Source organism: Bos indicus x Bos taurus, chromosome 9 (genome assembly GCF_003369695.1).
Source record: "Bos indicus x Bos taurus breed Angus x Brahman F1 hybrid chromosome 9, Bos_hybrid_MaternalHap_v2.0, whole genome shotgun sequence".
Classification (NCBI taxonomy): Eukaryota; Metazoa; Chordata; class Mammalia; order Artiodactyla; family Bovidae; genus Bos; species Bos indicus x Bos taurus.
This window is the reverse complement of record NC_040084.1, coordinates 67,528,795-67,552,364: the sequence shown is the minus strand read 5'-3', so window position 1 is coordinate 67,552,364 and position 23,570 is coordinate 67,528,795. Positions and strand designations below refer to the sequence as shown.

At 36.3% G+C, this 23,570-nt stretch overlaps 1 protein-coding gene across 6 annotated transcripts in view; it reads right to left on the bottom strand.

Moving 5' to 3' along the window:
- The window catches only part of LAMA2 (laminin subunit alpha 2), a 693,105-nt gene that overhangs the window by 206,248 nt on the left and 463,287 nt on the right, over positions 1-23,570 (bottom strand). For all 6 annotated transcript variants that reach the window (XM_027551500.1, XM_027551497.1, XM_027551499.1 and 3 more), the window contains 6 exons: positions 22,437-22,580; positions 21,568-21,747; positions 21,271-21,459; positions 21,054-21,187; positions 17,322-17,439; positions 8,601-8,735 (listed from right to left, as the gene is read on the bottom strand). In XM_027551500.1, coding sequence (XP_027407301.1) covers positions 8,601-8,735; positions 17,322-17,439; positions 21,054-21,187; positions 21,271-21,459; positions 21,568-21,747; positions 22,437-22,580 — 900 coding nt within the window. The remainder of the gene's footprint in view (positions 1-8,600; positions 8,736-17,321; positions 17,440-21,053; positions 21,188-21,270; positions 21,460-21,567; positions 21,748-22,436; positions 22,581-23,570) is intronic.

Below are 23,570 nucleotides of genomic sequence, written 5' to 3'. Positions count from 1 at the left end.
GATACTGATTTAAGTACCATAATCCTCTCTTTTTCAATCATCCAAAGGAATCACTTGTATTTTAGCAAGAAAATAGCGATTTCATATTTAACAGTAGCATAGTGAGAGATAATGGTTCCAAGATAAAATAATTATCTGTGAATTCCAGTCTCAAATCATTCAGCAAGTTGCCAAATGATGAAAGAGTGTTAACTGGGGAGTGCTTTAAGAACATACTTTATAGTTATAGAAATGAGCAGATGCCCCAAAATACATGGTATCTTAAACAATAATTGTTAACATTTGCCTTTGTAAAAAATAAAAAAAAAACAACCTGCATAATAAATTATTTATGTAACCTACTGTAACACTGATAAGTGAGTCAACACAAAAAATAATGCTGATCATTACTAAAAATACAGATATTTAAAAAATATGGCTTGCTTCTTTTATACCTACAACTCTGTGTAATTTCTACGCAGAGAAAGCAAATATTTGAACTTTCTCTGGACAGTCAATCTTTCACAGGGTTGCTGACATACTAAACTTGGTTAACTGAATTAAATGCCCCACTTAGCCCCACAAACACAGCACACAAATCATGATGCTATTTTTGAAACTTTTGACATCAATCTTTCATATGACTTTCCTGTTTCCTTTGAAATAGAGGACATAATATTTTTCTTATACAGAAATTAATCTTTAGAAAAAAATTTTATGTGTTAGATGCCTAAAGAGAAGTTTAATAATCTGGAGATTAATATATGCCAGTATCATTTCAATAGTAGATTACAATATATAGCATTCGTTTTTGTTTTTTGTACATGGGAAAACGGGGTATTCATTCCTTCCACTAAATCAAATGAATATTGTATTAATATTTGGTATCTTTGAACTAAGGTGAGAAGTTACTATTTTTCTTTATAGGGATGCCTCTTCACACTCCTTGACATATTATTAAATGCATGGATTCTCAAAGGCAGCCCTTTTCATCTTGTATAACCATAAGCTACATAGTTTTTCCTTATGCCGAATGAAAACTTGTTTCACTCTAATTTTCAGTTAGTAACCCAAGTTCTGCCTTCCGAAGCTATGCAGATTAAATCCTCCCTGGTGGCTCAGAAGGTAAAGACTGCCTGTGGTGCAAGAGACCTGGGTTTGATCCCTGGGTTGGGAAGATTCCCTGGAGAAGACAATGGCTACCCATTCCAGTACTCTTGCCTGAAGAATTCCATGGACAGAGGAGCCTGATGGGCTACAGTCCATGGGGTCACAGAGTCGGATAGGACTGAGTGACTAACACTTTTACTTTCACAAAGCTTTTCCTTGTGCTGATTGAAAATGTTTCACTCTAATTTCAATTAGGGACCCAAGCTCTGCCTTCTGAAGCTATGCAGATTAAGTCTAATTTCCATTTCTCAGGGAAAGTCTTCAAATATCTTAAGTACATTATTACTTCCTAAATCTTTTTCTCAAGCTAAACAGTTAACAACCCTGATTAGTCAGAATTTCTCTTAAAATAGAGATTCTAAATCTCACCAAATATATTTAACATACTTCCATCCTTGATCTTGATCTTATACAAGTGAATCTATATAGTAAAATAAGAACTCCTATTTCATAGAAATTGCTATTATGTGTCATTCCCTCTGTTTTTTACCTTAAACACTAGTATATAAATTCCTAGAGGGCAATACCCACACATTCCTTATCTTTATATTCCCAGAACCCACCACTATGCCTGAACATTGTAATACTTATTAAAAAATGCCTCAAGAATGAATAAACAAGTGAGCCTAAGTTCAAAACCTACTCTATTAATTTAACCTTGTTAATTGTGGCTCATAATTCTACCTGCCAGGCTCTTTTTGATTATTGACAGCATCCAACACTTTACATCATCTGAATATTTGATAGATTTCATTCAAATCACTGAAAAAGATTTTGAACATGACGGGGTCAAACACAAATCCTATGCCTCATCAATGGAGACATCTCTAGAGCTTATTCTAGGTTATGCTGTTTAGCAGCTTCTACATCCACTGAACCTGTTAACTGATCACTATTTGGCCTATATTTTCAGCCCTGTTTGTGAGCATATAATGAAATGTTCTATCAAATGCCCATCTGAACAAACCAGAGTTTGAACCATAGATCTGACTCTTAGGCTTATGACTTAAGCAAATTATTTAATTTCTCTCAGCATCATTTTATCAGCTGTATTAGAAGGAATAATCCTTTCTCATCAATTTATTGTAAGAATAAATGAGAAAAGATTATCTACAGTGGCAAGCCCTGGTTCTGGTACATACATAAAGTTGGACACATAGTAGCTGTTAATCTTTTTTACTAAGTTTGACACATCATTTATTACATTCTATGATGAATGTGAAATTATACTGAGAATCATGGGACTATGGTCTCAGATGTTATATACATCGTAACTCAAGCAATTAGCCTGATACGTCTTATTTTAAGGGAACCTATTCTGATAGCTAATAAACATTATATTTCACTGGAGATCAAACTCAATCTGTTTCTTACATTCTACTTTCCTTTTTAAAACCTGGTATGACACTTTATTGTTCTCCATCCTGTGACAAATTTCATATTTTCATGATTTTGCAAATTTTTTTCATATACAGCTCTTAATCACATTGCAGATTCTATTAATACACTGGGGTAAAATTCACCTGGACCTTCAAAATCACACTCATTCCATCAGCTAAAAGTATGATTACTCTCACCCATAATCAGCAAGTATTATTTTGTACTAGATTTGAAACCTGATTCTAATACTTTTTACTGAAGGCTCTGTAAGTTACTTAAAATTTTTTAGGATTAATTTTCAGAGTTGTAATAAAATACTAATAATTTCTACCTTGGTAAGATAGATTAAATAAGATAAGGTTTATTTTAAAAAGACTTAAACACAGTAGATTCTAGTTATGAGTTTACTGAAGATGGAACTAATTGCTTAACCATGGAGACTGAGTGTTACAGACAACACAGCAGGTCAATGATAGAGATTTACTTTATCCTTTCATTTTAAAATAAGAATTGTGATAGAGTAAAAATAATATTTTCACAACTTGTTTAGTCTTGAAAAAGTTATTTGTGCCACCTGAGATTTCAATATTCCCATGTAAAGTGTTGGAGAAATAATATTGACTATGTAAGTCACTCAGTCATGTCCTACTTTTTGTGATCTTATGGACTATAGCCTGCCAGGCTCTCTGTGGGATTTCCCAAGCAAGAATACTGGAGTGGGTTGTCATTCCTCCTCCAGGGGATCTTTCCAACCCAGGGATCGAACCAGTGTTTCTTATGGTTCCTGGGTTCTTTACCACTAGTGGCACCTGGGAAGCCCAATATTGACTATAGGTTTAGTGAAAATTCAATGAGAATATATATGTGTATAAAAATACAAAGCTATAGATGTGTTATATAAACTCTTAAAACTCTGACTATCTTATCTATTTTTATGATTGCGTGCGTGTGTGTGTATGTGTGTGTGTGTGTATGGATCAGTATTAAATCACCTACCTCTTCTCCCCCTTCTGGCATGAGGTTCAATATTTTGTAGGTTTTACTATTTCATTTTGAAGAAAGTTTTCCTTAAGAGGCAATGGTAACTTAGATATTGGTAATAACATGCCTATGTGTAGGATTTATTAGCATCTACGAAGAAGCAACAGCTCTCTTGTGTCATTAATAATTATTAAGAGGGTAGTTATAAAGTGATGTGTTTTATTTTACAGGTGAAATGTTTAGCTTGTGAAATTTTCTACAGTATTTTTCTACTCTTTATTTCTGAAGAAAGGAATAAAGGAAAAGAAAAAACAAGATAAGAGAAAATCTGGCACAGCATTAGATATAGCAATGCTTTTTACAATAATTTTTGATTAATTATCATCTGGTTCTTAGACTATAAATGGTGGATAATATGTATGGTAATTAACATCTTTATTATCATTAATCATCATAGCCATAACTTCTACTATAGAGCTTATCATGTGCCAAGTAATGTTCTAAGCCTTTTACCTAGCATTTCATTGAATCCATAGAAAAACTCTATGATTCAGTACTATTATTATCTTCATTTTATAAATGAGGAAATTAAGACGCCATTGAGGTTAAATAAGTTGACTAAGCTTACACAGCCCATAATGGATGAAGCCAGAATTTGAATCAAGGCAGTCCGACCACAGAGTCATGTTTATAACCACCATGCCAACATAGAGGGTATTGCATTGTGTAGTGGATATGATATTTAACTGGGAAACACAGTAAAAATAGTAAAGAAATCTGTATGCTTCAGTTGCTTCAGATATAGCATTGGAGTAATCATAGTTATTTCCTATTTGTCTCATGAAGTGTTTCAAAGATGAGCAAAGTTGCCTAACCTCAAAAGTTGTAAGCTCCCTGATGGAAAATATAAAAATTCAGACCACAATAATTTATACTAGCTGTGTATGTCTGATGCATTTATGTATTTATTTTTATTTCACATAGGGATATCTCAGAAAATGGAGCTTACAGTAAGAATTGTTGGCCCAAAAGTGGTTATAATAATCAGTTGGTCAAAAGAGTACAGACGGTATAAATACAACAACTTTTATCTGAAATAAAAATGAAATTAAACTGTATCTTTTATGAGGACTTCTAAATTATTCATTGTTGTTCAGTTGCTAAGTTGTGTCTGATTCTTGGTGATCCTGCGAACTGCAGGACATCAGGCTTCCTTGTCCTTGACCATCTTCTGGAGTTTGCTCAAACTCATGTCCATTGAGTCAGTGAAGCTAGCCAACTATCTTATCCTCTGCCGCCCACCTTCTCCTCCTGCCCTCAATTTTTCCCAGCATCATATGGAGTGACATTACTATTATAATTTACAGTGAAGATAGCATAAGAAAGAAAAATGCATTTAATTCTCACTTAAGAATGTATGTTAACCACCTCTGAAATTATCTGTTGAATTTTACTGGCCAGAAAGTTGGGAAAAAACATTACCCTTAAACCAAATGACAATTATTTCAAGAATTCAAGGATGGTTAGTATCTACACCTCTGCTCCAGTCCTCACAAATAAGCATATTATAAATTTCCATATTCTGTCTTGATTGAAAGAAGACAGTCTTTAAGAAGTCAGGAATAAAAAGTTGTCTTAATAGGATGAAAAATATTTACGTTAAACTAATCGCCAGAATTGTACTTTGTGATAAAAGATCTGAGTCATTCTTATTAAAATCATGAATAAGATAGGAAGCTGACCACCCTTCTATATAACATTTTTTGAGACTTAAAGCAAAACTATGAAAGTATTATATGAGAGAGAGCTCTGGCAAGGAAGACACATATATAGTTTTTTGAAAATATTGTAAATATAAAAATAACTGAATCAACTAAGAAATGTCTAGAGCTAGAAAGAAAGTAGTTGAATGTTAAAAAACATGTAAAAAATCTATTTTGTCAATATTTACCAGTAATGACCAGTTAATAAATACATTGAAATAAAAAATATAATGCTTACCATTAATAAGAAAATGTAAGATACGTGGCAATAATTTTAACATAAGAAATGCATAGCCCATATAGGTAATACTAAAAAAACTATGAAGCATAAAATGTTTGAAAGTAAAGAGTATCATATTCTTAAGGTTTAGGGAGGATAATTCAATAGTGTAAAGACGATGATTGTTTATGAACCGCTTAATACACTTCAAATAAAAATTCTAGTGCTATTTTTTGGGGAAGAGAGGAAATAGTGAATCAAAATGTCATTTGAAGGAATATATAAGTACAATAAGCTAAGAAAATTAGAAAAATAAGTGTAGCAAACAGCCTTGCTTTACTAGAATTTATAATTTACCATAAAATGAAGGTAATCAGGGCATTATAATAGGAACTAAAATGTAAGGAGAAAAGAATAGATGCTCTTTAAAACATATCTTAACACAAGTAAAAGAAATAAGTATATATTCAGACACCATGATGTGTCAAGGAGAAAAGGAAATATTATTAAGTAAATATTTCTTTAAAGTAACATATTTGAAGAAAAATTATCTCCCCAATTATAATAAATTCTGGAAAGATTAAAAAGTTGGAGCTAAAATGTAATCATAGAAATAATGGTAAATACTATGCAATCTCAGAATAGATATTGAAAGTCATTGCCTGGGGGAGATCACCATGAGAATGAATATTGTTAGAGAAGCAAATTGCTCCAAGGATTCAGTCCTAGGAATATCAATGTATTGATTTCAGGTAATGAGGAGAAAACAGAAAAGAAAACTATCAAAGAGCAGACTTTACCAAGAAAATCCCGAGAATACCATGTCCAGAAAATTAAACTGAACAAAAGCTTCAAGAGGAATGGGTGACTCAGAGCAGCAAACACTGCTAATAAATCAAATACAATGAAGACCTGAACACTAACTGTTCAGGTCAGTAAATGAGTAGTAATAAGAAAAATGAACATTACAAAGCAGCGATAATAAAGAAGGCTCATGGATATTATGTTAAGTCACTTCAGTCGTGTCCGACTCTGTGTGACCCCATAGACAGCAGCCCACCAGGCTCCCCCATCCCTGGAATTCTCCAGGCAAGAATACTGGAGTGGGTTGCCATTTCCTTCTCCAATGCAGGAAAGTGAAAAGTGAAAGTGAAGTCGCTCAGTCGTGTCCGACTCCCAGCAACCCCATGGACTGCAGCCCATCAGGCTCCTCCATCCATGGGACTTTCCAGGCAAGAGTACTGGAGTGGGGTGCCATTGCCTTCTCCACATGGATATTAAGCTGGTTAGAAAGTGAGGGCATGGGAGTCACAAGGAACGTTAAAAGATGTGAATGTCAATGATGAGACTAAAAATGTTGACACTGAAGTATTAAGAAATGAAAAGTGAAGTAGCTCAGTCATGTTCAACTCTTTGCAACTCCATGGACTACATAGTCCACGGAATTTTCTAGGGCAGAATAATGGAATGGGTAGCCATTTCCAGTCAAAGGAGAGGATGGTTTACCTTGAGACTATAGAAGCTCTCAGTTCCTGATAATGACAAGCTCTCGGAAAGGCTCGTGGAGTGAGGACAAGACACTAAAGTTAAGGGTGTGGAGGAGTTCATTTTATGGGCATCAGAATCAGTAGGAATTATGACAGAAGTGGTGCTACAGTGAATGGCAATGATGCAAATTAAAAATCTTCCAGGAATGTGGTAGGTGACCTGAGGGTTAGAATGTGGCTTCAACAAGCAGGTACAGTGGGCAAATGAATGGAGACGTGAGATTCAAAGCTGGGGGTTGTTACAGAAGAGAAAAGGGTGATATGAAAGTGGCCCCACCTTCAGGCTCAGGGGAATGAAGAGTGTGAGAAAAAACAGTGGCTTTCACTTGAGAGCATGGCTGGGGAGCAATGTGTTGGGAAATCGCGTTTCACTTTGAGCAAATGAAGAGGAAATCAAGGGAAGAGGGAGATTATGTAGGGATTTTGCTGATTTCTGGTCATGAGTTCCACAAGGCTCCATGGGGGTTTCAGAAGACTAGAAGAGGTGGTGAAGGAATTCAGCAGAGATACCCAGAGCTGTGTGGGATTAGATTTTGGGGGCCCCAAGTGGTGACATGTAAAACTTGAATTTCTCCACAGTCCTGATTGCTCCAGGGATGAGAAAATGGGGTTTTAGCAGGAATATCACAAAAATAAAAAAATAAAAAAAAGAGCAATTAAAAATTCTTTAAAAAGTTAAATTATGGGATATCAAATCAAAGAGTATAAAGATTGTAAAGACTAGCAACATAATATGCTCATGATATGTACATTTTTAAAAAAAATTCAGGACATAAAACTACACCTATGGTATCATATAAATCTTCTTTATAAGCAAATACATAAAATTGGTGGGAAACACATAAAATATTAAATATCTATCTTGAATTTTTGATGACTTTTTTCCTTAATACTTTTCTATAATTAATTTCTTACAAAGAGTTTATTTTTAATTATAATCAGAAAAAAACCCCCTTGTGATTCTGCTGCTGCTAAGTTGCTTCAGTCGTGTCTGACTCTGTGCGACCCCATAGACGGCAGGCAGCCCACCAGGCTCCCCCGTCCCTGGGATTCTCCAGGCAAGAACACTGGAGTGGGTTGCCATTTCCTTTTCCAATGTATGAAAGTGAAAAGTGAAAGTGAAGTCGTTCAGTCGTGTCTGACTCTTCACGACCCCATGGACTGCAGCCTACCAGGCTCCTCCGTCCATGGGATTTTCCAGACAGGAGTACTGGAGTGGGGTGCCATTGCCTTCTCCGATTCTGGTACTTGTCTAAGATGCTGTTGGTATTAATATACTATTTCTTGATATGAGCAGTGATTTTTCCAGTTATAATTTTTAAATTATTTTTTAAAATGCATAGCAGTCCATGGGGTTGCACAGAGTCGGACACGACTGAGGTGACTTAGCAGCAGCAGCACGATGTCTTTTCTTCAAATATTTCTTACACACACACACTCACACATATATGTATACAATTAAGTTCCCTGCAGGTTAGCTGATCTCTGCACTCAGTTTATCAATATGTGTAAGGAGAAATGAGAACATGGGCTTTATTCAAGAAAGGCTCAGGTGAATACCTGGCATATGGAGGTTTCAGGGTCACACAGGTTGCTATGTCCATGACACTGACAAGGAACACAGGTTCCCAGGGTTGCTCCAGGGGTTCGGCCACCCGGCTCAGAACGCAGTCGATAAAATCCTGGCGTGCATGTCTGAAAGAAAAAGGGGCCAATTAGGAGAGCCAACTTGGAAAGCTTTCTTTAGCAAAACTTGGGTTCTTCACTAGTAAAAAAGAAAGATATTTTTCATCTCATCAGTGGGAAAGGCAACACCACTTACAAACAGTGAATGTCACTTTTGATTTCTAATGCGTATTTCTGCCTGGTCCATCAAGTATACAGGCAGCATCTGTGTTATCAGATGTTAGCAAAGGAAAGTTGTCATTTGCAAATACCACTCAGCCTGAGCAAACTTCACATAGTCTTTTTTCTTGAGGAAGAAGTTTGTTTTTAAATAAAATTGTCATATGGCCTAAAGAGAGAATCCCAGTGTCCTTGACAACCTAAAAGCTGTCTCTACTGTGCTTGATGGGTAGCTAGCAAATGTCCAATGAGACTCAGCAAAAAATTAAATAATAAAAAGTATTGCAGTTGCATTATTTATATAGGTATAATTTAAAGACTATAAAAGTAAGAAATTCAAAATAATAAGAGCTTTACATGTCTTGGGAATATCAGGCCACCAATAAAATGTATCTTTTCTTGATGTAGTTTTTTTCATCTTGCAATAAAAATCTGAGGGCAAACAGGAAACTGCTAACAAAGCTGACATATGCAAAATCAAGGCTTCCATCTTCATTCGGGTGTATTATGTAAATTTATCAAGAAACATCACTGGCTCCTTGGAAGAAAGCCCATCGCTCTGAAGAGGAAATGAGAACAGTCCTGTGTTTTGGGCTCAGATCTCTTATTATGCAAAGCTGCTGCATTTATCAGCCATTGTTGATTTATGAGTAAGAGGTAGGAGCTAGTTTTTCAGATTCCACTAAAGATTATGAAGGGATGTTATCCATGTCAACTTTTTCCCACAGGATACCTTGCTCCCACTGATGAGAGAAGTGACTGCTGAATAAGCAGGGGAAAATATTAAATTAAGAACTTCTTTATGCCTTTGCATTCTTTTGGTTCTCCACCAAAACCAGGGTGGAGTAGGCAGAGGTTCCTTAGAAAAAGAAAACGATCATCTGCACTCTCTTGTTTGTTTTGATTTGGATAATGTGAGAGTACTTCAATTAAGCACTTAAGATTCTCTCTGCTTTTATCTTGGCCTGTAGGAAATTCTAATGAGATATAATAATGTCCTGGATGTGAGCAAGCTGATAGAACCAGGAATAGTATTCAAAATATTTGGAGTCCTATTTATCTTATAGTGGGAGAATCAGATACTTGAATAAGTTTATTCATATTATTCAAAATCAAGGTTCGTTTTTGCTATTGTTACCAAGTAAGGTCTGGAAATTATGGCTCAGGAATTCATTTAAGCATAATTGAGGCAACAATCTAAGGTGTATTTAAAAAGGTTACACAGCATAGGTTGTTCCAACTCTGGTGCATGCTGACTGTAGAATAAAATTGGATTTTTTTTGTATAGATTTCATCCTTGGATACCCATATACTTACTGTTATTTTACTGGTATATTTTCTTGGGGGGGTGTCTTTAAAGATCACACAAACTGAGAGTTCCTAGCTCTATTTTTTAAATCAAACAGAAGTTTAAAACAGGTCTTACAAGAAGAATAACATTAAGAGATGGTCATTTTCATTGAGGAGTCATATGCAATTCAATGTTATGGACTGAAATCTAAAGGAGCCCTGGCAGGTGAAATTTACTGTAATATACCCAATTTCTCTTATTGCTATGGCTCTTCTCTGGAAAGAGCAGGACAAAGTAGAAAAGCACTCCAGGGGGAGTACAAGTCTGGGCTTCAACTCAAGCTCTATGTGGAAGCTTCTAGGCCTGTCTCTGTGATTCTCAACCCTGGCTGCACACAGAATCGTCTGAGGAGCTTTAAATACTGATACCTGGCTCTGCCCCCAGAGATTCTCATGTAATTGGTGGAAAGCTGGGCCAGTGTTGGTTGTAAAACTCACAGGAGGGTCTAATAAGCAGCCAGGATTGAGAATTACTGGCACGTTCCTCGCTCTCTGCTGGAAATGTGTGTCTTTGAAGGGCATACAGACTCTGGCACTGTGACATCAATGAATATAGAAACCTTGATTTTCCAAGTTTGTTTTGCCTGAGGGATACAGGCAAATCACTTGGTGTCATTGAGATGTGGTTTCCTCATCCCACAAATGAGCATATGTATTAACTCAGTTGTTTTCTGAAGTTTCTACAGTTCTAACACTCCAGATTAATTGTGTGTCTTTACAGATCAAATTTCTAAGAGTTAGCAAAAAAAAAAAAAGAAAAAAAAGACTACTCCACAATACAAGAGAAATTTAAAACACTTTGTAAAGGAATGTAAATGCATTTATTCCTCTTTAATCTCCTACTCTTGTGGATCTTATTTGTACTTTTTTAATCTGTTTTTCACATTGCCGAGGATGCTTTTTAAAATCAGATGTTTTTCTTCTCAGTCAACTAGGGCAAAATTCATGAGAATCATTATGTTTGAGTTGAGAACAAAAGAGGAAAGATAATAGCTACTTTTTAAAGTCCTGTTTAAAAATCCATTCTGGAACAAAATTAAAAAATTATTGAAAGGCAAGTAAATAAACATGGTCCTAATCTTATCCCTTTTTTTCTTAACTCAAACTTTTCCCAAATTCTCTTCTTCTCTTGTGCAGAAATTATTCAGAGCTCAATTTTCTTCTGCTCTCCTTCCATGTTTGTCTTCATAATATGGTATTCCATCAAAATGTTAGAACTGAACTGTACAAAAATGTGGGAGGGAGGAGAAAAGGGAATGTGAGACAAAGGAAGTAGAAAGCCAACATGCTCCAGGTGTGAGGTTACACAACACCCCTCTGTCCTCCTCAGAGTTTAATAAAAATAGACACTTCTGCTGTTGCTAGTAAAAAACACTCTCTCGTATCTTTACATGGGTTTTACAATCAGACAATCCTGGGTTTATTTCCTGTTCTACCACTTACTACAGATGACTTGTACAGATTTTAAATACTATGGACTGAAGTTTCCTCACCTGGAATGTAAGGGTGTTGCAGAACTTAGTGGCTGACTAGTAATGTATCTGGGGCTTCCCAGGTGGCACTAGTGGTAAAGAACCTGCCTGCCAATGCAGCAGACATAAGAGACGTTGGTTTGATCCTTGGGTTGGGAAGATCCCCTGGAGAAGGACCTGACAACCTACTCCAGTATTCTTGTCTGGAGAATCCAATGGACAGAGAAGCCTAGCCTATGGACTCTATAGTCCATAGAGTCACAAAAAGTTGGACATGACTGAAGTGACTTAGCATGCATGCACACATTCATGTATCTAGGTTTTTTGAGCCAGGTTTAAATAGCTGTTCACTGTCTTCTAACTGTGTGATAAAAGGCAGGTTTCCTAACCTGCCTGGGCTTTCATTTCCTCACCCATAAAATGAGAATCACAATACACTCAATGTTGGTGTCAGTATATTAGGGAATGCACATAACGTTGTGAAGGATACAGTAAGCTCTCAATAAATGGTCAGTTGTGTGTGTGTGTTTTAACAGGGTTGCTGTGAGGATTAAATGAGATGATGTGTGTGTGCAGTGCTTGATTTTTAATAAATCAATGAGTTGTTTCTATTCCAGATAACTTTTTAGTCATTGAGAATATACTAAAAAAAAAAAAAAAAAGCCAATGGTGATTGTTCTTTACTGCATTGAGAAACACACTTACAATGTATGCCACTTACCCTACCATGTTCCTTAATATTTAATGAATATGAAGAGTCTTTGGGTCTTCCATGTACAATGAAAATGGTAAAGGACATCCCCAGAAGCATGCATGTATAAGAAAAAAAGTCTGTCTTACTATTTTGTCTTTTGAGTGTTATGAGCTGGTAATAGGTATACATTGAGTATTTAAAAAACATATTTTTGGCAGTCACCTGACAGTTTGTGAGAGGTGATCCAGTATATACTAACCATTTAGCCATGAGTCAGAAGCACTATTAAAACATGGTGGAAGGGGAAAGATGATTAAATGAACAAAACATCACCAAGAGATTATCTGTGAATATCTGATTTCCATGGTCTTATTGCAGAGAACCACATATTCAACAACGAATAGTTTCAGTTTCTGCATACACCCTAACCTGAGATTAGGTCAGTTGAGAAAACAATGTTAACTGAGGTAATAGTGAGGAGCAGCTTAGGTAAAGTATGGTAATCTAAATGGCTCCCACAACAGCAAAAGTGATAAGGAAATTGTGTTTTTTATTTGATATCTATCTAAAGGTAACCCAGTCTCTACTTCTAATGATAAATTATAAAAAGTAATCATTTCTAGAACTGACATTTTCAATGAACAGGGCTATAGTATTATAATCCTACAGGTAATAGACAATGCTAGGTCCTCACAACTGGCTGTATGGTAACTAACACTTAATTTTGTTTATTTGCAACCACATTTCTGTATAAAAACATGAAATGAGTAGCTTGTAAATGCATATGTCTCTAGAATACCTTACATTTGGTGAAAATATTGTAAAGGAATTGCTTTGTGTATTCACGACCCAAAGCATATGTTACTAGAATGGGATGTATTATTTTAAACCTGTCCTTAGTTCTTGCTTTGATGATGAGATTTTATGCCTGAGTAATTACACTTTAGAATCAAGATGAATTATAAACAAGATGCATAATGGATTAGAGGCAATGGGTTGTGGAGAAAACCTCAGGTACCTTATTATAAGAGATTGGTCTTTATTCTCTAATCTTGCCACTAAAGATATTACTTTAATTATTGTCTGTCCATAGGAGTTTAAGTGAAATTCACAGGACATAGGTGAAGCCACCAATGCAGATCATAGTTTGTATGTATGTCTAGTTTTTGTTGATTTTTTTCATATAATATTTGCTTTATTTGTGCTAATTTATATTTTCATATAATGATGGAAATTTACTACAATTAATAGGAAAGTACATTTTAGAATATACTATTTAAAAGCTTGTTGATTATAATAAGATGAGTTTTAACATTTAAAATCTGGAATGGAAGGTGTGTGCATGTGTGTGTGTGTGAAAGTAGATTGCATTAAAATCATTTGCTTCTTTGCTAATATTTTTCTTTATAAGGGAAGAGTATTCTTTTAAATAAATGCAGAAAACATAGCTGTAGTGAGTTTCTTTTCGAGATATCTAAAGGTCAATCTTGATTACTTACTCAATATGTTGTATAGAAAAATAATATCATAGAACCAGAGAATGTTGGAACTACAAAACCCAACCTGTAATTTTATAGATTGGCTAACTATATAATAACTAAGGCCGATAGCAATTAAGGGATTGACCAAGGTCACACAGTGAGACAGCAGTGCAGGCCAACATTCCTTGGGATAAATAAAATTCCACCTTTTGTCTATAAAAATCTCAAATTCTTTCTTTTATCTTTTTTCATGCTCATTGTAAAGGTAGCATATTCTGTATGTGCCTTTTTTACTCTCTCATTTTTTCACATCTCCACTGTGTGTACATATGGATATTTCACACATATTGGGTTGTGATTTTAAGTACAATATACATACTTATTGTGCTAAGTCACTCAGTTGCGTCTAACTATTTGTGACCCTATGGTCTGTAGCCCAGCAGGCTCCTCTGTCCATGGTTTTTTCCAGGAAAGAATACTAGAGCAGGTTGCCATTTGCTATTCCAGGGATATAGTTACTGGTGTATGTGCAAAAGTATACATGTGTATGAAGAAGTTATGACAATAAGGAGATGGATTATTTGTTCATTCAAATAAATATTGCCATTCAGAGCAGTCACAGAGCTAAAAATTTATTCCAAAAATATTTCACAGATATTTACAGTTATTCTTATGAAATGGTTTTATGACTATGTGAAATTCATATGATGATAGCTAAGTTGAATGGCACTTCAATTTACAATGGAGATTTTATATTTATATTTTCATTTACATTAATCCACATGATGATTGTACAAGTTAAAAAAAAAAAACCCAAAGTCCAATAACAAAAAGCAAATGCCCTGTTCATCTGGAGGAGTTAGGCAGGATTCACCCAAACCAAATGCCTTTCTATTTTCATCATACCATGCCACCTCTCAGGAGAGTCATGTTCATTGTTTTAAAGTTGTATTTCACCTGCCTTGCAAACCATACTTAATAGAACTTCTCAAATCCTATTTACAAAAGCTATACAAAATTATAGTCCTTCCTCATTATCTGCCAGGAGATTAGTTCCAGGAGTCTCCATTGATCCTGAAATCTGACTCGGCTCTCTCATATCCATGGATTCAGCATTAGTGGATTTAAGCAACCACAGATGGAATTTTTGATTGCAGTTGGTTGGATCCATGGAATGGAAACTGGTGGAGGGCCCACTGTATATTTACTGAAAAAATTCATACATAAGTGGATCCAGGCAGTTCTAAGTTGTTCAAGGGTCCACTATATTTATAAATAAATACACAGATGTATAACTATTTATTCCAGTAATAATACCATTAACCACATTAACTAATAATGACTCCACCAGGCACTGTGATAAGTGCTTAAGTTCTAGTTCATTTAGTCTTTCTGTGATTCTTGGGCAGTAGATGCGAGAGATGTTAAAAATATCTAACTGGTGTGTGGGGGGGCCAACAACCAATCTAAGAGGAAAGAATTTGTGCTGTAGAGCTGGAGCAAGCTGTGGAGGCCCTTCCTGGGCCAGCCAGTTGCTGCACTGAGGGGTCTGAAGGAGAGGGACCGGGTGTGGTGGCAGTTACTCAGGGTCTTAGGGATTTACCAGCTGAAGCCAAAGCAGGTTTATAAGCTGCACAAGACCTCAGTCTTAGTATACAATGAAGTAGAGATTCAAACCCAGGCCAGGTTGTCAACAATTTCACCTTTCCCTAGATCATACCCTGAATCTGCCTGCAATGCAGGAGTACCCAGGAGACCCGAGTTTGATTCCTTGGTCGGGAAGATCCCCCTGGAGAAGGAGATGGCAACCCACTACAGTGTTCTTGCCTGGAGAATTCCATGAACAGAGGAGCCTGGCAGGCTACAGTTTAGCCTTGTGCAGCTTATAAACCTGCTTTGGCTTCAGCTGGTAAATCCCCAAGACCCTAGTAACTGCCTGCACACTCGGTCCCTCTCCCTCAGACCCCTCAGTGCAGCAACTGGCTGGCCTGGGAGGGGCCTCCATGGCTTGCTCCAGCTCTACAGCACAAATTCTTTCTTCTTAGATTGGTTTATAGGGTTGCAAAGAGTTGGACGTGACTGAAGTGACTTCAGTTCAGTCACAGTGTGCCAGACTTCCCTGTCCTTCACCAACTCCAAGAGCTTCCTCAAACTCATGTCCATCGAGTTGGTGCTACCATCCAGCCATCTCATCCTCTGTCATCCCCTTCTCCTCCTGCCTTCAATCTTTCCCAGCATCAGAGTCTTTTCCAAGGAGTCAGTTCTTTGCATCAGGTGGCCAAAGTACTGGAGTTTCAGCTTCAGCATCAGTCCTTCTAATGAATATTCAGAACTGATTTCCTTTAGGATTGACTGGTTGCATCTCCTTGCAGTCCAAGGGACTCTCAAGAGTCTTCTCCAGCACCACAGTTCAAAAGCATCAATTCTTCAGCACTCAGCTTTCTTTGTAGTCCAACTCTCGCATCCATACACGACTACTGGAAAAACTGTAGCTTTGACTAGATGGACCTTTGTTGGCAAAGTAATGTCTCTGCTTTTTAAAATGTTGTCTAGGTTGGTGATAGCTTTTCTTCCAAGGAGCAAGAGTCTTTTAACTTCATGGAAGTGACTTAGTACAGCACTATTAAGATTTAATATTTTTAACAGTTAAATTGGTTCAGTTGGTAAAGAATTGGCCTACAATGCAGGAGAGCCAGGTTCCATCTCTGAGTCAGGAAGACCCTCTGGAGAGGACATGGCAGCCCACTCTAGTATTCTTGCCTGGGAAATCTCATGGACAGAGGAGCCTGGTGGGCTATAGTCCATTGGCAGAGTTGAACACGACTTAGCAGCTAAACCACCACCACAAAGTAAAGATCTAGAAAATTCACTGGTTCTGAAGATAGTCAAAGGAATACCTCAGAAAGTAACAAATGCAGTTTTAAAAACATAATGACTGAAGGAGAGTGGCACTGCTGGAACAGTGCCAGTTATATGTCCTTTTGAGAAGCCTATATTAAAGGGAAAAGTCTGATATTTATTGCCTAAGTTCTGACATACTGTATTTTAAAATAATCTCTCAAATTCTCTCAAATCCCAATATAATCTTATCTCATAATCACTGAAGTTTCAATGTCTCTAACTGTTCATAAAAAAGTGCCAAGAAAACAGATCAGATGCAGTAAGTGGGCCTTAAGAAAACATTATTTCCTGTTTCATATTTTTACAAATCTTTTAATTTTTATTAAATATTTCCCTTGAGTCATGAGTCCTACTTCTAGCAAACAATAACATCATCTTCTTCTTACTGCAATCACATACTATGAGTGGAAGGTCAAATAAAGTAGGTTGAAGGTATGCTTGAAAGTAAAACCGATTGCATTAAAGGTGGTCCTGGGAGTATTTCCATTCAGCTGGTTAAGTAAGTCGGGCTTAAGCAGGTTAGTTGGAGCCAGCTTACCTCACAGGACAAGCCAGAATAGCCTGGGGGACAATCACATTTTTCTATCAAGTGAGCTGGAGGAGTCACTGCTGTGATGCGTCCTGGTTCAGCTACCTCCATTGAGATTTCAGAAATCCTGGAAACAGTGAGCAAATACTTAGATGGCAGTACCAGTAAATTAAGCTTACCTAGCAAATACTCAATCCTGCAAGAAGGGTCTTCCCAAGGTTTTGTTAACAACCACAAACTCATTCTATTGTTTTGGAGCTGCTAAATTTTAGGGGCTCCATGTTCCACATCTTACTCCTGCATTTTTGCTTCCTCAAAGGGTGAGATTCCACATTAGCAAAATATTCACATAAATCATAAAGTGTTTGGGAAATTAGATGTCTGATGTCCTGTTGAGAAGTTATTATAAAGAGTTTTCCCTCCGCTTCTAAAAATGTGAGTGGCTTCAGGTAGACATGGCCAATTAATTAGATATTTTCATTCTTTCAAAGAGACAACTCAAGGTCATTCTCTGTTGGCAAATCTCCTGTCATTACTAGTGAAATTGCTTTTACTTTGCAACTGGTCCCAATTTCTTGCTCTTGAATCTCTGAACATTCTTTCAAGAAGTTTAGAAAACCACCTAGAAAACAATGCTTGAGCATAATACAGTAATATTGATCTCTTTCTGAAGATAAAGAACCTCTCAAATTAGTCTTTCCTTCAACTAACTTAATCCACATTTCCTATTGGTGGAAAGGTCCTTGTAATTGAAAAAAATTATTCACAGTGAAAATACTGATACCTTTTGCAGTAATTTGAAATTATACATTAAAAATATATGCAGTCCATAAACTCAGACTATTTCATGACTGACTAACTGGTAACATGAAATGTTCTGCAAATAAACTTTTAAATGAGACAATGAATAGTTTTGCTTCAATAAAAGGCACCTCTAAAAGCTTAAGGAGCTTGAATCATAAACTTTATAACAAGCATAGGTAGGTTTTATTGGTACTGAATTATGAATGCACATTCTGATTTGGCTCCTATTGTAATCTGGGATCTGAAGACCAGCCAGCCTTTATGCAACACATGTTCAGTTAAAATTCAGATTTCATTCTCCTCTTCTTGTAGATGCACAGCATTTGTGATATGTAAATAAGCCACTCCCCTCCTTTAAGGAGCACTCTGCATTCTCTGGAGTAAGAAGGTAACCTGGTGTTTGTTGAGAAATCATCTCTGCTGTTATCTCACGGTATTCTATAACCTGAGGAGTTACTAGCATCATCTTCCCTTCTCTGGCACATACACACACACAACAGACTAGTGAGTATTTAAAAATCAAATGGAACCTGAATGGTGTTAGCAATAGACATTTCTGCAACACATTATCTTTTTTTTCCCCTGGGGAATGAGAGACTGACTGTTTTGCCTGAATCAGGGATTTAGCCAAATTCAGACTTCTATGTAAATGAATACTAAAAAACAAAGTTGTTAAGATCTTCAAATAAATTTTTGTAGGAGAGTACAAAAGCAAAGAAAAAAGGAAATTTCAGCGTTAACATGTACAAAGTTGGAATCTCAAACCACATGTATAAAAAACTCTTTGCTTCTGAGACTTTAAATTTGTAACTGAATAAAGAAGTGGGGTTCTGTCTTAACTATGTTGAGAGGAAGACTCAAACATATTTCTGATCTTTGTCAAAATTCTTTGTCTTACAAAATCAAGTGCTGATCCACTGTTTATTTGTTTTTATCGTTACTAGGTGTTCACTCTAGTTTTTATTGACTCTAGAAAAAGTGAAGTATTTACTTATTTTAGTGTTTTTTAAAAAGGAAATCCTAAGCCAAAGGATATTATCTAGTGAGGTATATGAAATAAAGTGATAAGAGAAAGGGACTTAAGGGAAAAAGCAGTCTTAAGGTGCAGAAAGGTGGGATCAGTGTGAGAGGTGAAAAAAGCATGATGAAAAATGCAGGACAACATCATTTCTAACAGATCTACTAACAAAATATTCTGTGTGCTAGCAAACTTTTTTTATTAAGCAGGGAACAATTTTCAAAATAACATATTTGCACACTCACAAGGTTACTTGCTTTCTTCTACAACATGTGAACCTGTTTGGCTTCTGTCACCTAATTTATATTTTTTATTCTAAAATAATTAACAATATAATTGACAAGATATTTTGGTTCATGCTTTTTAAAATTATTTCATGGAAAGAATCTCCTGCTTGGGATTGACATATACACATTTTTATATTTAAAATATCAATAGATAACCAACAAAGATCTACGATTAAAAAAAAGAATCTCCTGTCAGAAATAAGAAATATGAAAAAGAAATCAAAGCAATACAGACTTGAAAGTGAATTTTGGTCCTTGATTTGGTCTCTACTTCTGGTATAATCAGAAGAGCAATATGGATCTTCTGCAATAAAGAAAGGATTTTCTGCCACATGCTTAATAATGGAAACATTTGAAACATGGTATTTTTAGATTCATTGATTTGTCAATGAGAGGGTTCATAATTTTCTCTTGCTTTCCTGCACTGATCTACTATTTTGTTACATAAGATTATTTTTAAACATCTATTGATTTCATATTCTTATAATAGAGACACTAACACGCCAGAGAAACTGAGACTATGTGTATAATCTCAACTTTCTGCCTCCACAGTAAACATTTAGCTACATCTGTACAGTTCCTCATTCTATCTCATTAGATAAGTTTTCGTTATACTTGAGGCACATGACCTCAAGTAAATGTGTACTCACGATGTTGAAGTACCACAACTTCTCCATTATTTATTTTCTCTTTATTCTATCATTTTTATGTATATCTTGCTGCTAATTCTTCCCCCTCCCCGGTCCCATGGTAATATAAACATGCTTACTTGTCTCTCAGATTAAACAATCAGCCCTTGACCTTTGACATTACCTCTTTCTTCCCTTTTACAATTTTATTCACAGAAAACAATAGTCTCCACTCATAATATTAGATTCATTGTGTCCCATTCATTCCTCAAAACTTTGAGGCTCTTACTGCCCTAGAACTTCACTAAAACTGGTATTGTAATTGTTACTGGTGATTCTAACTTTCAAAGAGCTTCATTTTAATTGTCCTCTTTGGGTCATTAAAAGACCATACCCACACCTTTATAGTATTCTCATCCTTTGGCTTTCATGACAGTCATTTTTGCTCTTCTTCTGTGTACTTTCTTATTCAATGTGATCCCCAGTCTTTTCACATCATAAGGCAGAGGGAAGATGGCTATATCATATTACACATTGGAGTGAACAGGTGCGAATGGCAGAGGGAAGATGGCTATATCGTATTACACACTGGAGTGTGTAATGCATATGGTTGGAAGAGACAGGACCAACTTGGCCCTGCCCAGTTCCCCTGAGGGTTGAAGGAGGACACTTTCTCAGCAATCTCACAACGTATTTATAGCCCAGCAGCAAACTCTCTCTACCTTGCAGGACATCTTCTCCTGAATTTTTGCTTAGCATCTGAAATTCACCATGTTGAGGATCAGTTCAATATCTGCCCCCTTAATCTTGCTTCTGGTTCTGTGTCTCTTGTTGGGGAAATGGTGGTGATAACTCACACCAGGTGACCTGGATGTCATTCTTGACTAGTCTTCTATCATCACACTAGCAACCCAACTTCTAAATCTTTCTTGTCTGACATCTCACTGATCTTTCTTATAGACTCGAGAAGAAGAAACTAACTTGGATATTTATTATAGTTTACCTGCTTTGTCTCATGATATTTCCATATGTAGCCTTGATAAGAATATAATGGATATCATATAGTACATCCAGGAAGTCTTCACGGGTCACAGTTCTGCTGATTCGAGGATCATCACCATAATATTTCCATTCTTTCTGTTAACGAGAAAAGAAACCACTGTGAAGAAACTCAGTGCAAATGCATTGGCAACATGGCACCCAACACCTAACCACCTTACCTCTGTCATTTCAATTTCATGCCTAGTCAATTGGCCAATCAGAGGAGCAGCCATATGCCTGATGATAATCCTTGCATGAGCAGGAGTTCCACCTCGAATGATAACTTGTGGGTTGTATGTAGAGAAACCTGTCTCTTCCCTAGCCTCAAAATAGATGGTGTACCTGAGTTTACCGCCATAGGCCATCAACTGACAAAATAAAATGAGAAATGATGAGTTAGATAAATCTCTGAATAGCCTTATTCTAAAAACATGTTTCATTTTGCTCTCATGTGACTTCAACATTCTTGTCCTTACCTTCTTTCCTTCAAATTGTTCTGGAAGTTTCCAATAAAAAGGTTCCAAATGGAGCTCTTGTCTCACCAGATCCATGTGTGCAACGATCTCCGGATGCTGAAAAATGATGCCTTTTGTAGTTGTGTGCTGCAGGGCCTCATCCACCAGTGGCAGGATGGTCTGCTCAGGCTTCAGAGTTACCTGTGTGGGGTAAAAACACAGCAGGGTGTTAAGTGTAAGTCTTTGGAGGCCTCCTCTAAAAGGACTGTGTGTCTATCTGTGGCCCTATCCCCATATGATGAAGTATTCTCATGAGAAACATAACTCATGGGCAATGAAGACAGGAGAGGCGATAAACCCTTCGGACTTGTTTGCCTAGGGAAATCTACAACATCTGTGCAACTGGTCTTTCACACTAACAAAAAGCAGAGTTGAAAAGTAGGAAGGGTTAAAGGAAAATTAAGGTTAAAAATGAACATTTTTCCATCCTAACGAGTGACAATTCTCTAAGGCTGGTTGGAATAAATGAGCAACCAGTTCAGATTTTCACTACATGAGCACACATCTACTTTCCTGCTCTAATGCTCTCACTCTGCAGAAGGCAGCTTCTTCCCATCCCCAGACATAACATTTCCCTTATAATGTTTTCCTTGCTCACTTGGCATCTATTTCCTTATCCACAGTAAATGAATACTTTTAAAGAAAGAATAAAAAAGGTGTCTACTCCAATCATCTAATGGCACATGGCCCCTCTACCAGTTCTAAATGAGCACAGGGGAAAAGGTTACTTAAACGTTTTGCCATTTCCTCCTGCCCCTTGGTGCCTGGCTAAAAGACACCAGCAGGAACTAACGTTATACCATTACATGGCTCAGCAGGTCCTTACTCACCCACGTACGGATCAGTCCTTTTGCTTCAGAGCACTGAGTAGTGGCGCCAAAGCAATAGCAGCTGCTGCAGCCAAGTGGGTTCTTGGCCTCAAGTCCGAATTTGCCAGGCCGGCACCTGTCACAGTGGATCCCTTCCACATTCACCTGAAGAAAGAGGAGAGTTCTTCAGAGTCCATATGGGGAAGTTGTGAGAGAAATAAACTCAAGAATAAATAACAGGAGAATGTTTTAAAGAAAATGAAACAAAAAATAAATAAAAGAACACTGAATATTAAATTCACATCTCAAATAGCAGAGTAGGTAATCTCTTTGTTAGCATGTCATTGGTCTAAAAAAACACTTTATTTATAACTACATACATTATTAAGAATATTGTATATTATTTTCTTTTACATTTAAGCAGCACATTTCCTACTATTCCACTGTGAGGATTATGAAAGAGTCATTAGAATTTTGAAAGTGAAATGAAATTCCACTGATTCCCAAACTTTGATGTGATGCAAAGTTGTGAAAAGCAAGAAAGATGTTAAAATATAGATTCATATAGTTATTTTGGAATGCTGAATATACACACATATAGCATGTATTAAATATAATATATAACCATAATATGTAATAATGCACCATCATACTTTTTGTTTTGTCTAGGACTTTTAATGGCAGAAGCTTCCATTTTCCTAAATTCTCAAGAATCTTCACAACCCCTCCAGATTTCACCTTCCTGTTTCCTTGGACCCTCTTTGCATAGACTTTTCTTGAAAATATACTAATGCTTCTGACCCAGTCTTTACTGCATTTATCCTGGGATTGATTTTCCAGAAATATCTTAGGGGGAAAAAATCCTTCTTATCATTTTTAATCAACTGTTTTTCTACATCATTTAGCAGTATTAATGAGGGCTGGAATTTGCATACAGTCACTGTTTGTAATGTCAGTGTTTATACTTGAAGAAATTTTACTGAACTTCCACAGCAGTAAATATATTTTTCAGTGTACAGTGATTGTGGGTTAATTTGAAGAGTAATTTTTTAAAAAAATAAACTTTATCATTTAGCTGTGGTTTTCTCTAGTGATGCTTAAGAGAACTGACTTCTTTTCCCTTCCAGATTATTCTTGTTTAAGAAAAGTAAATAC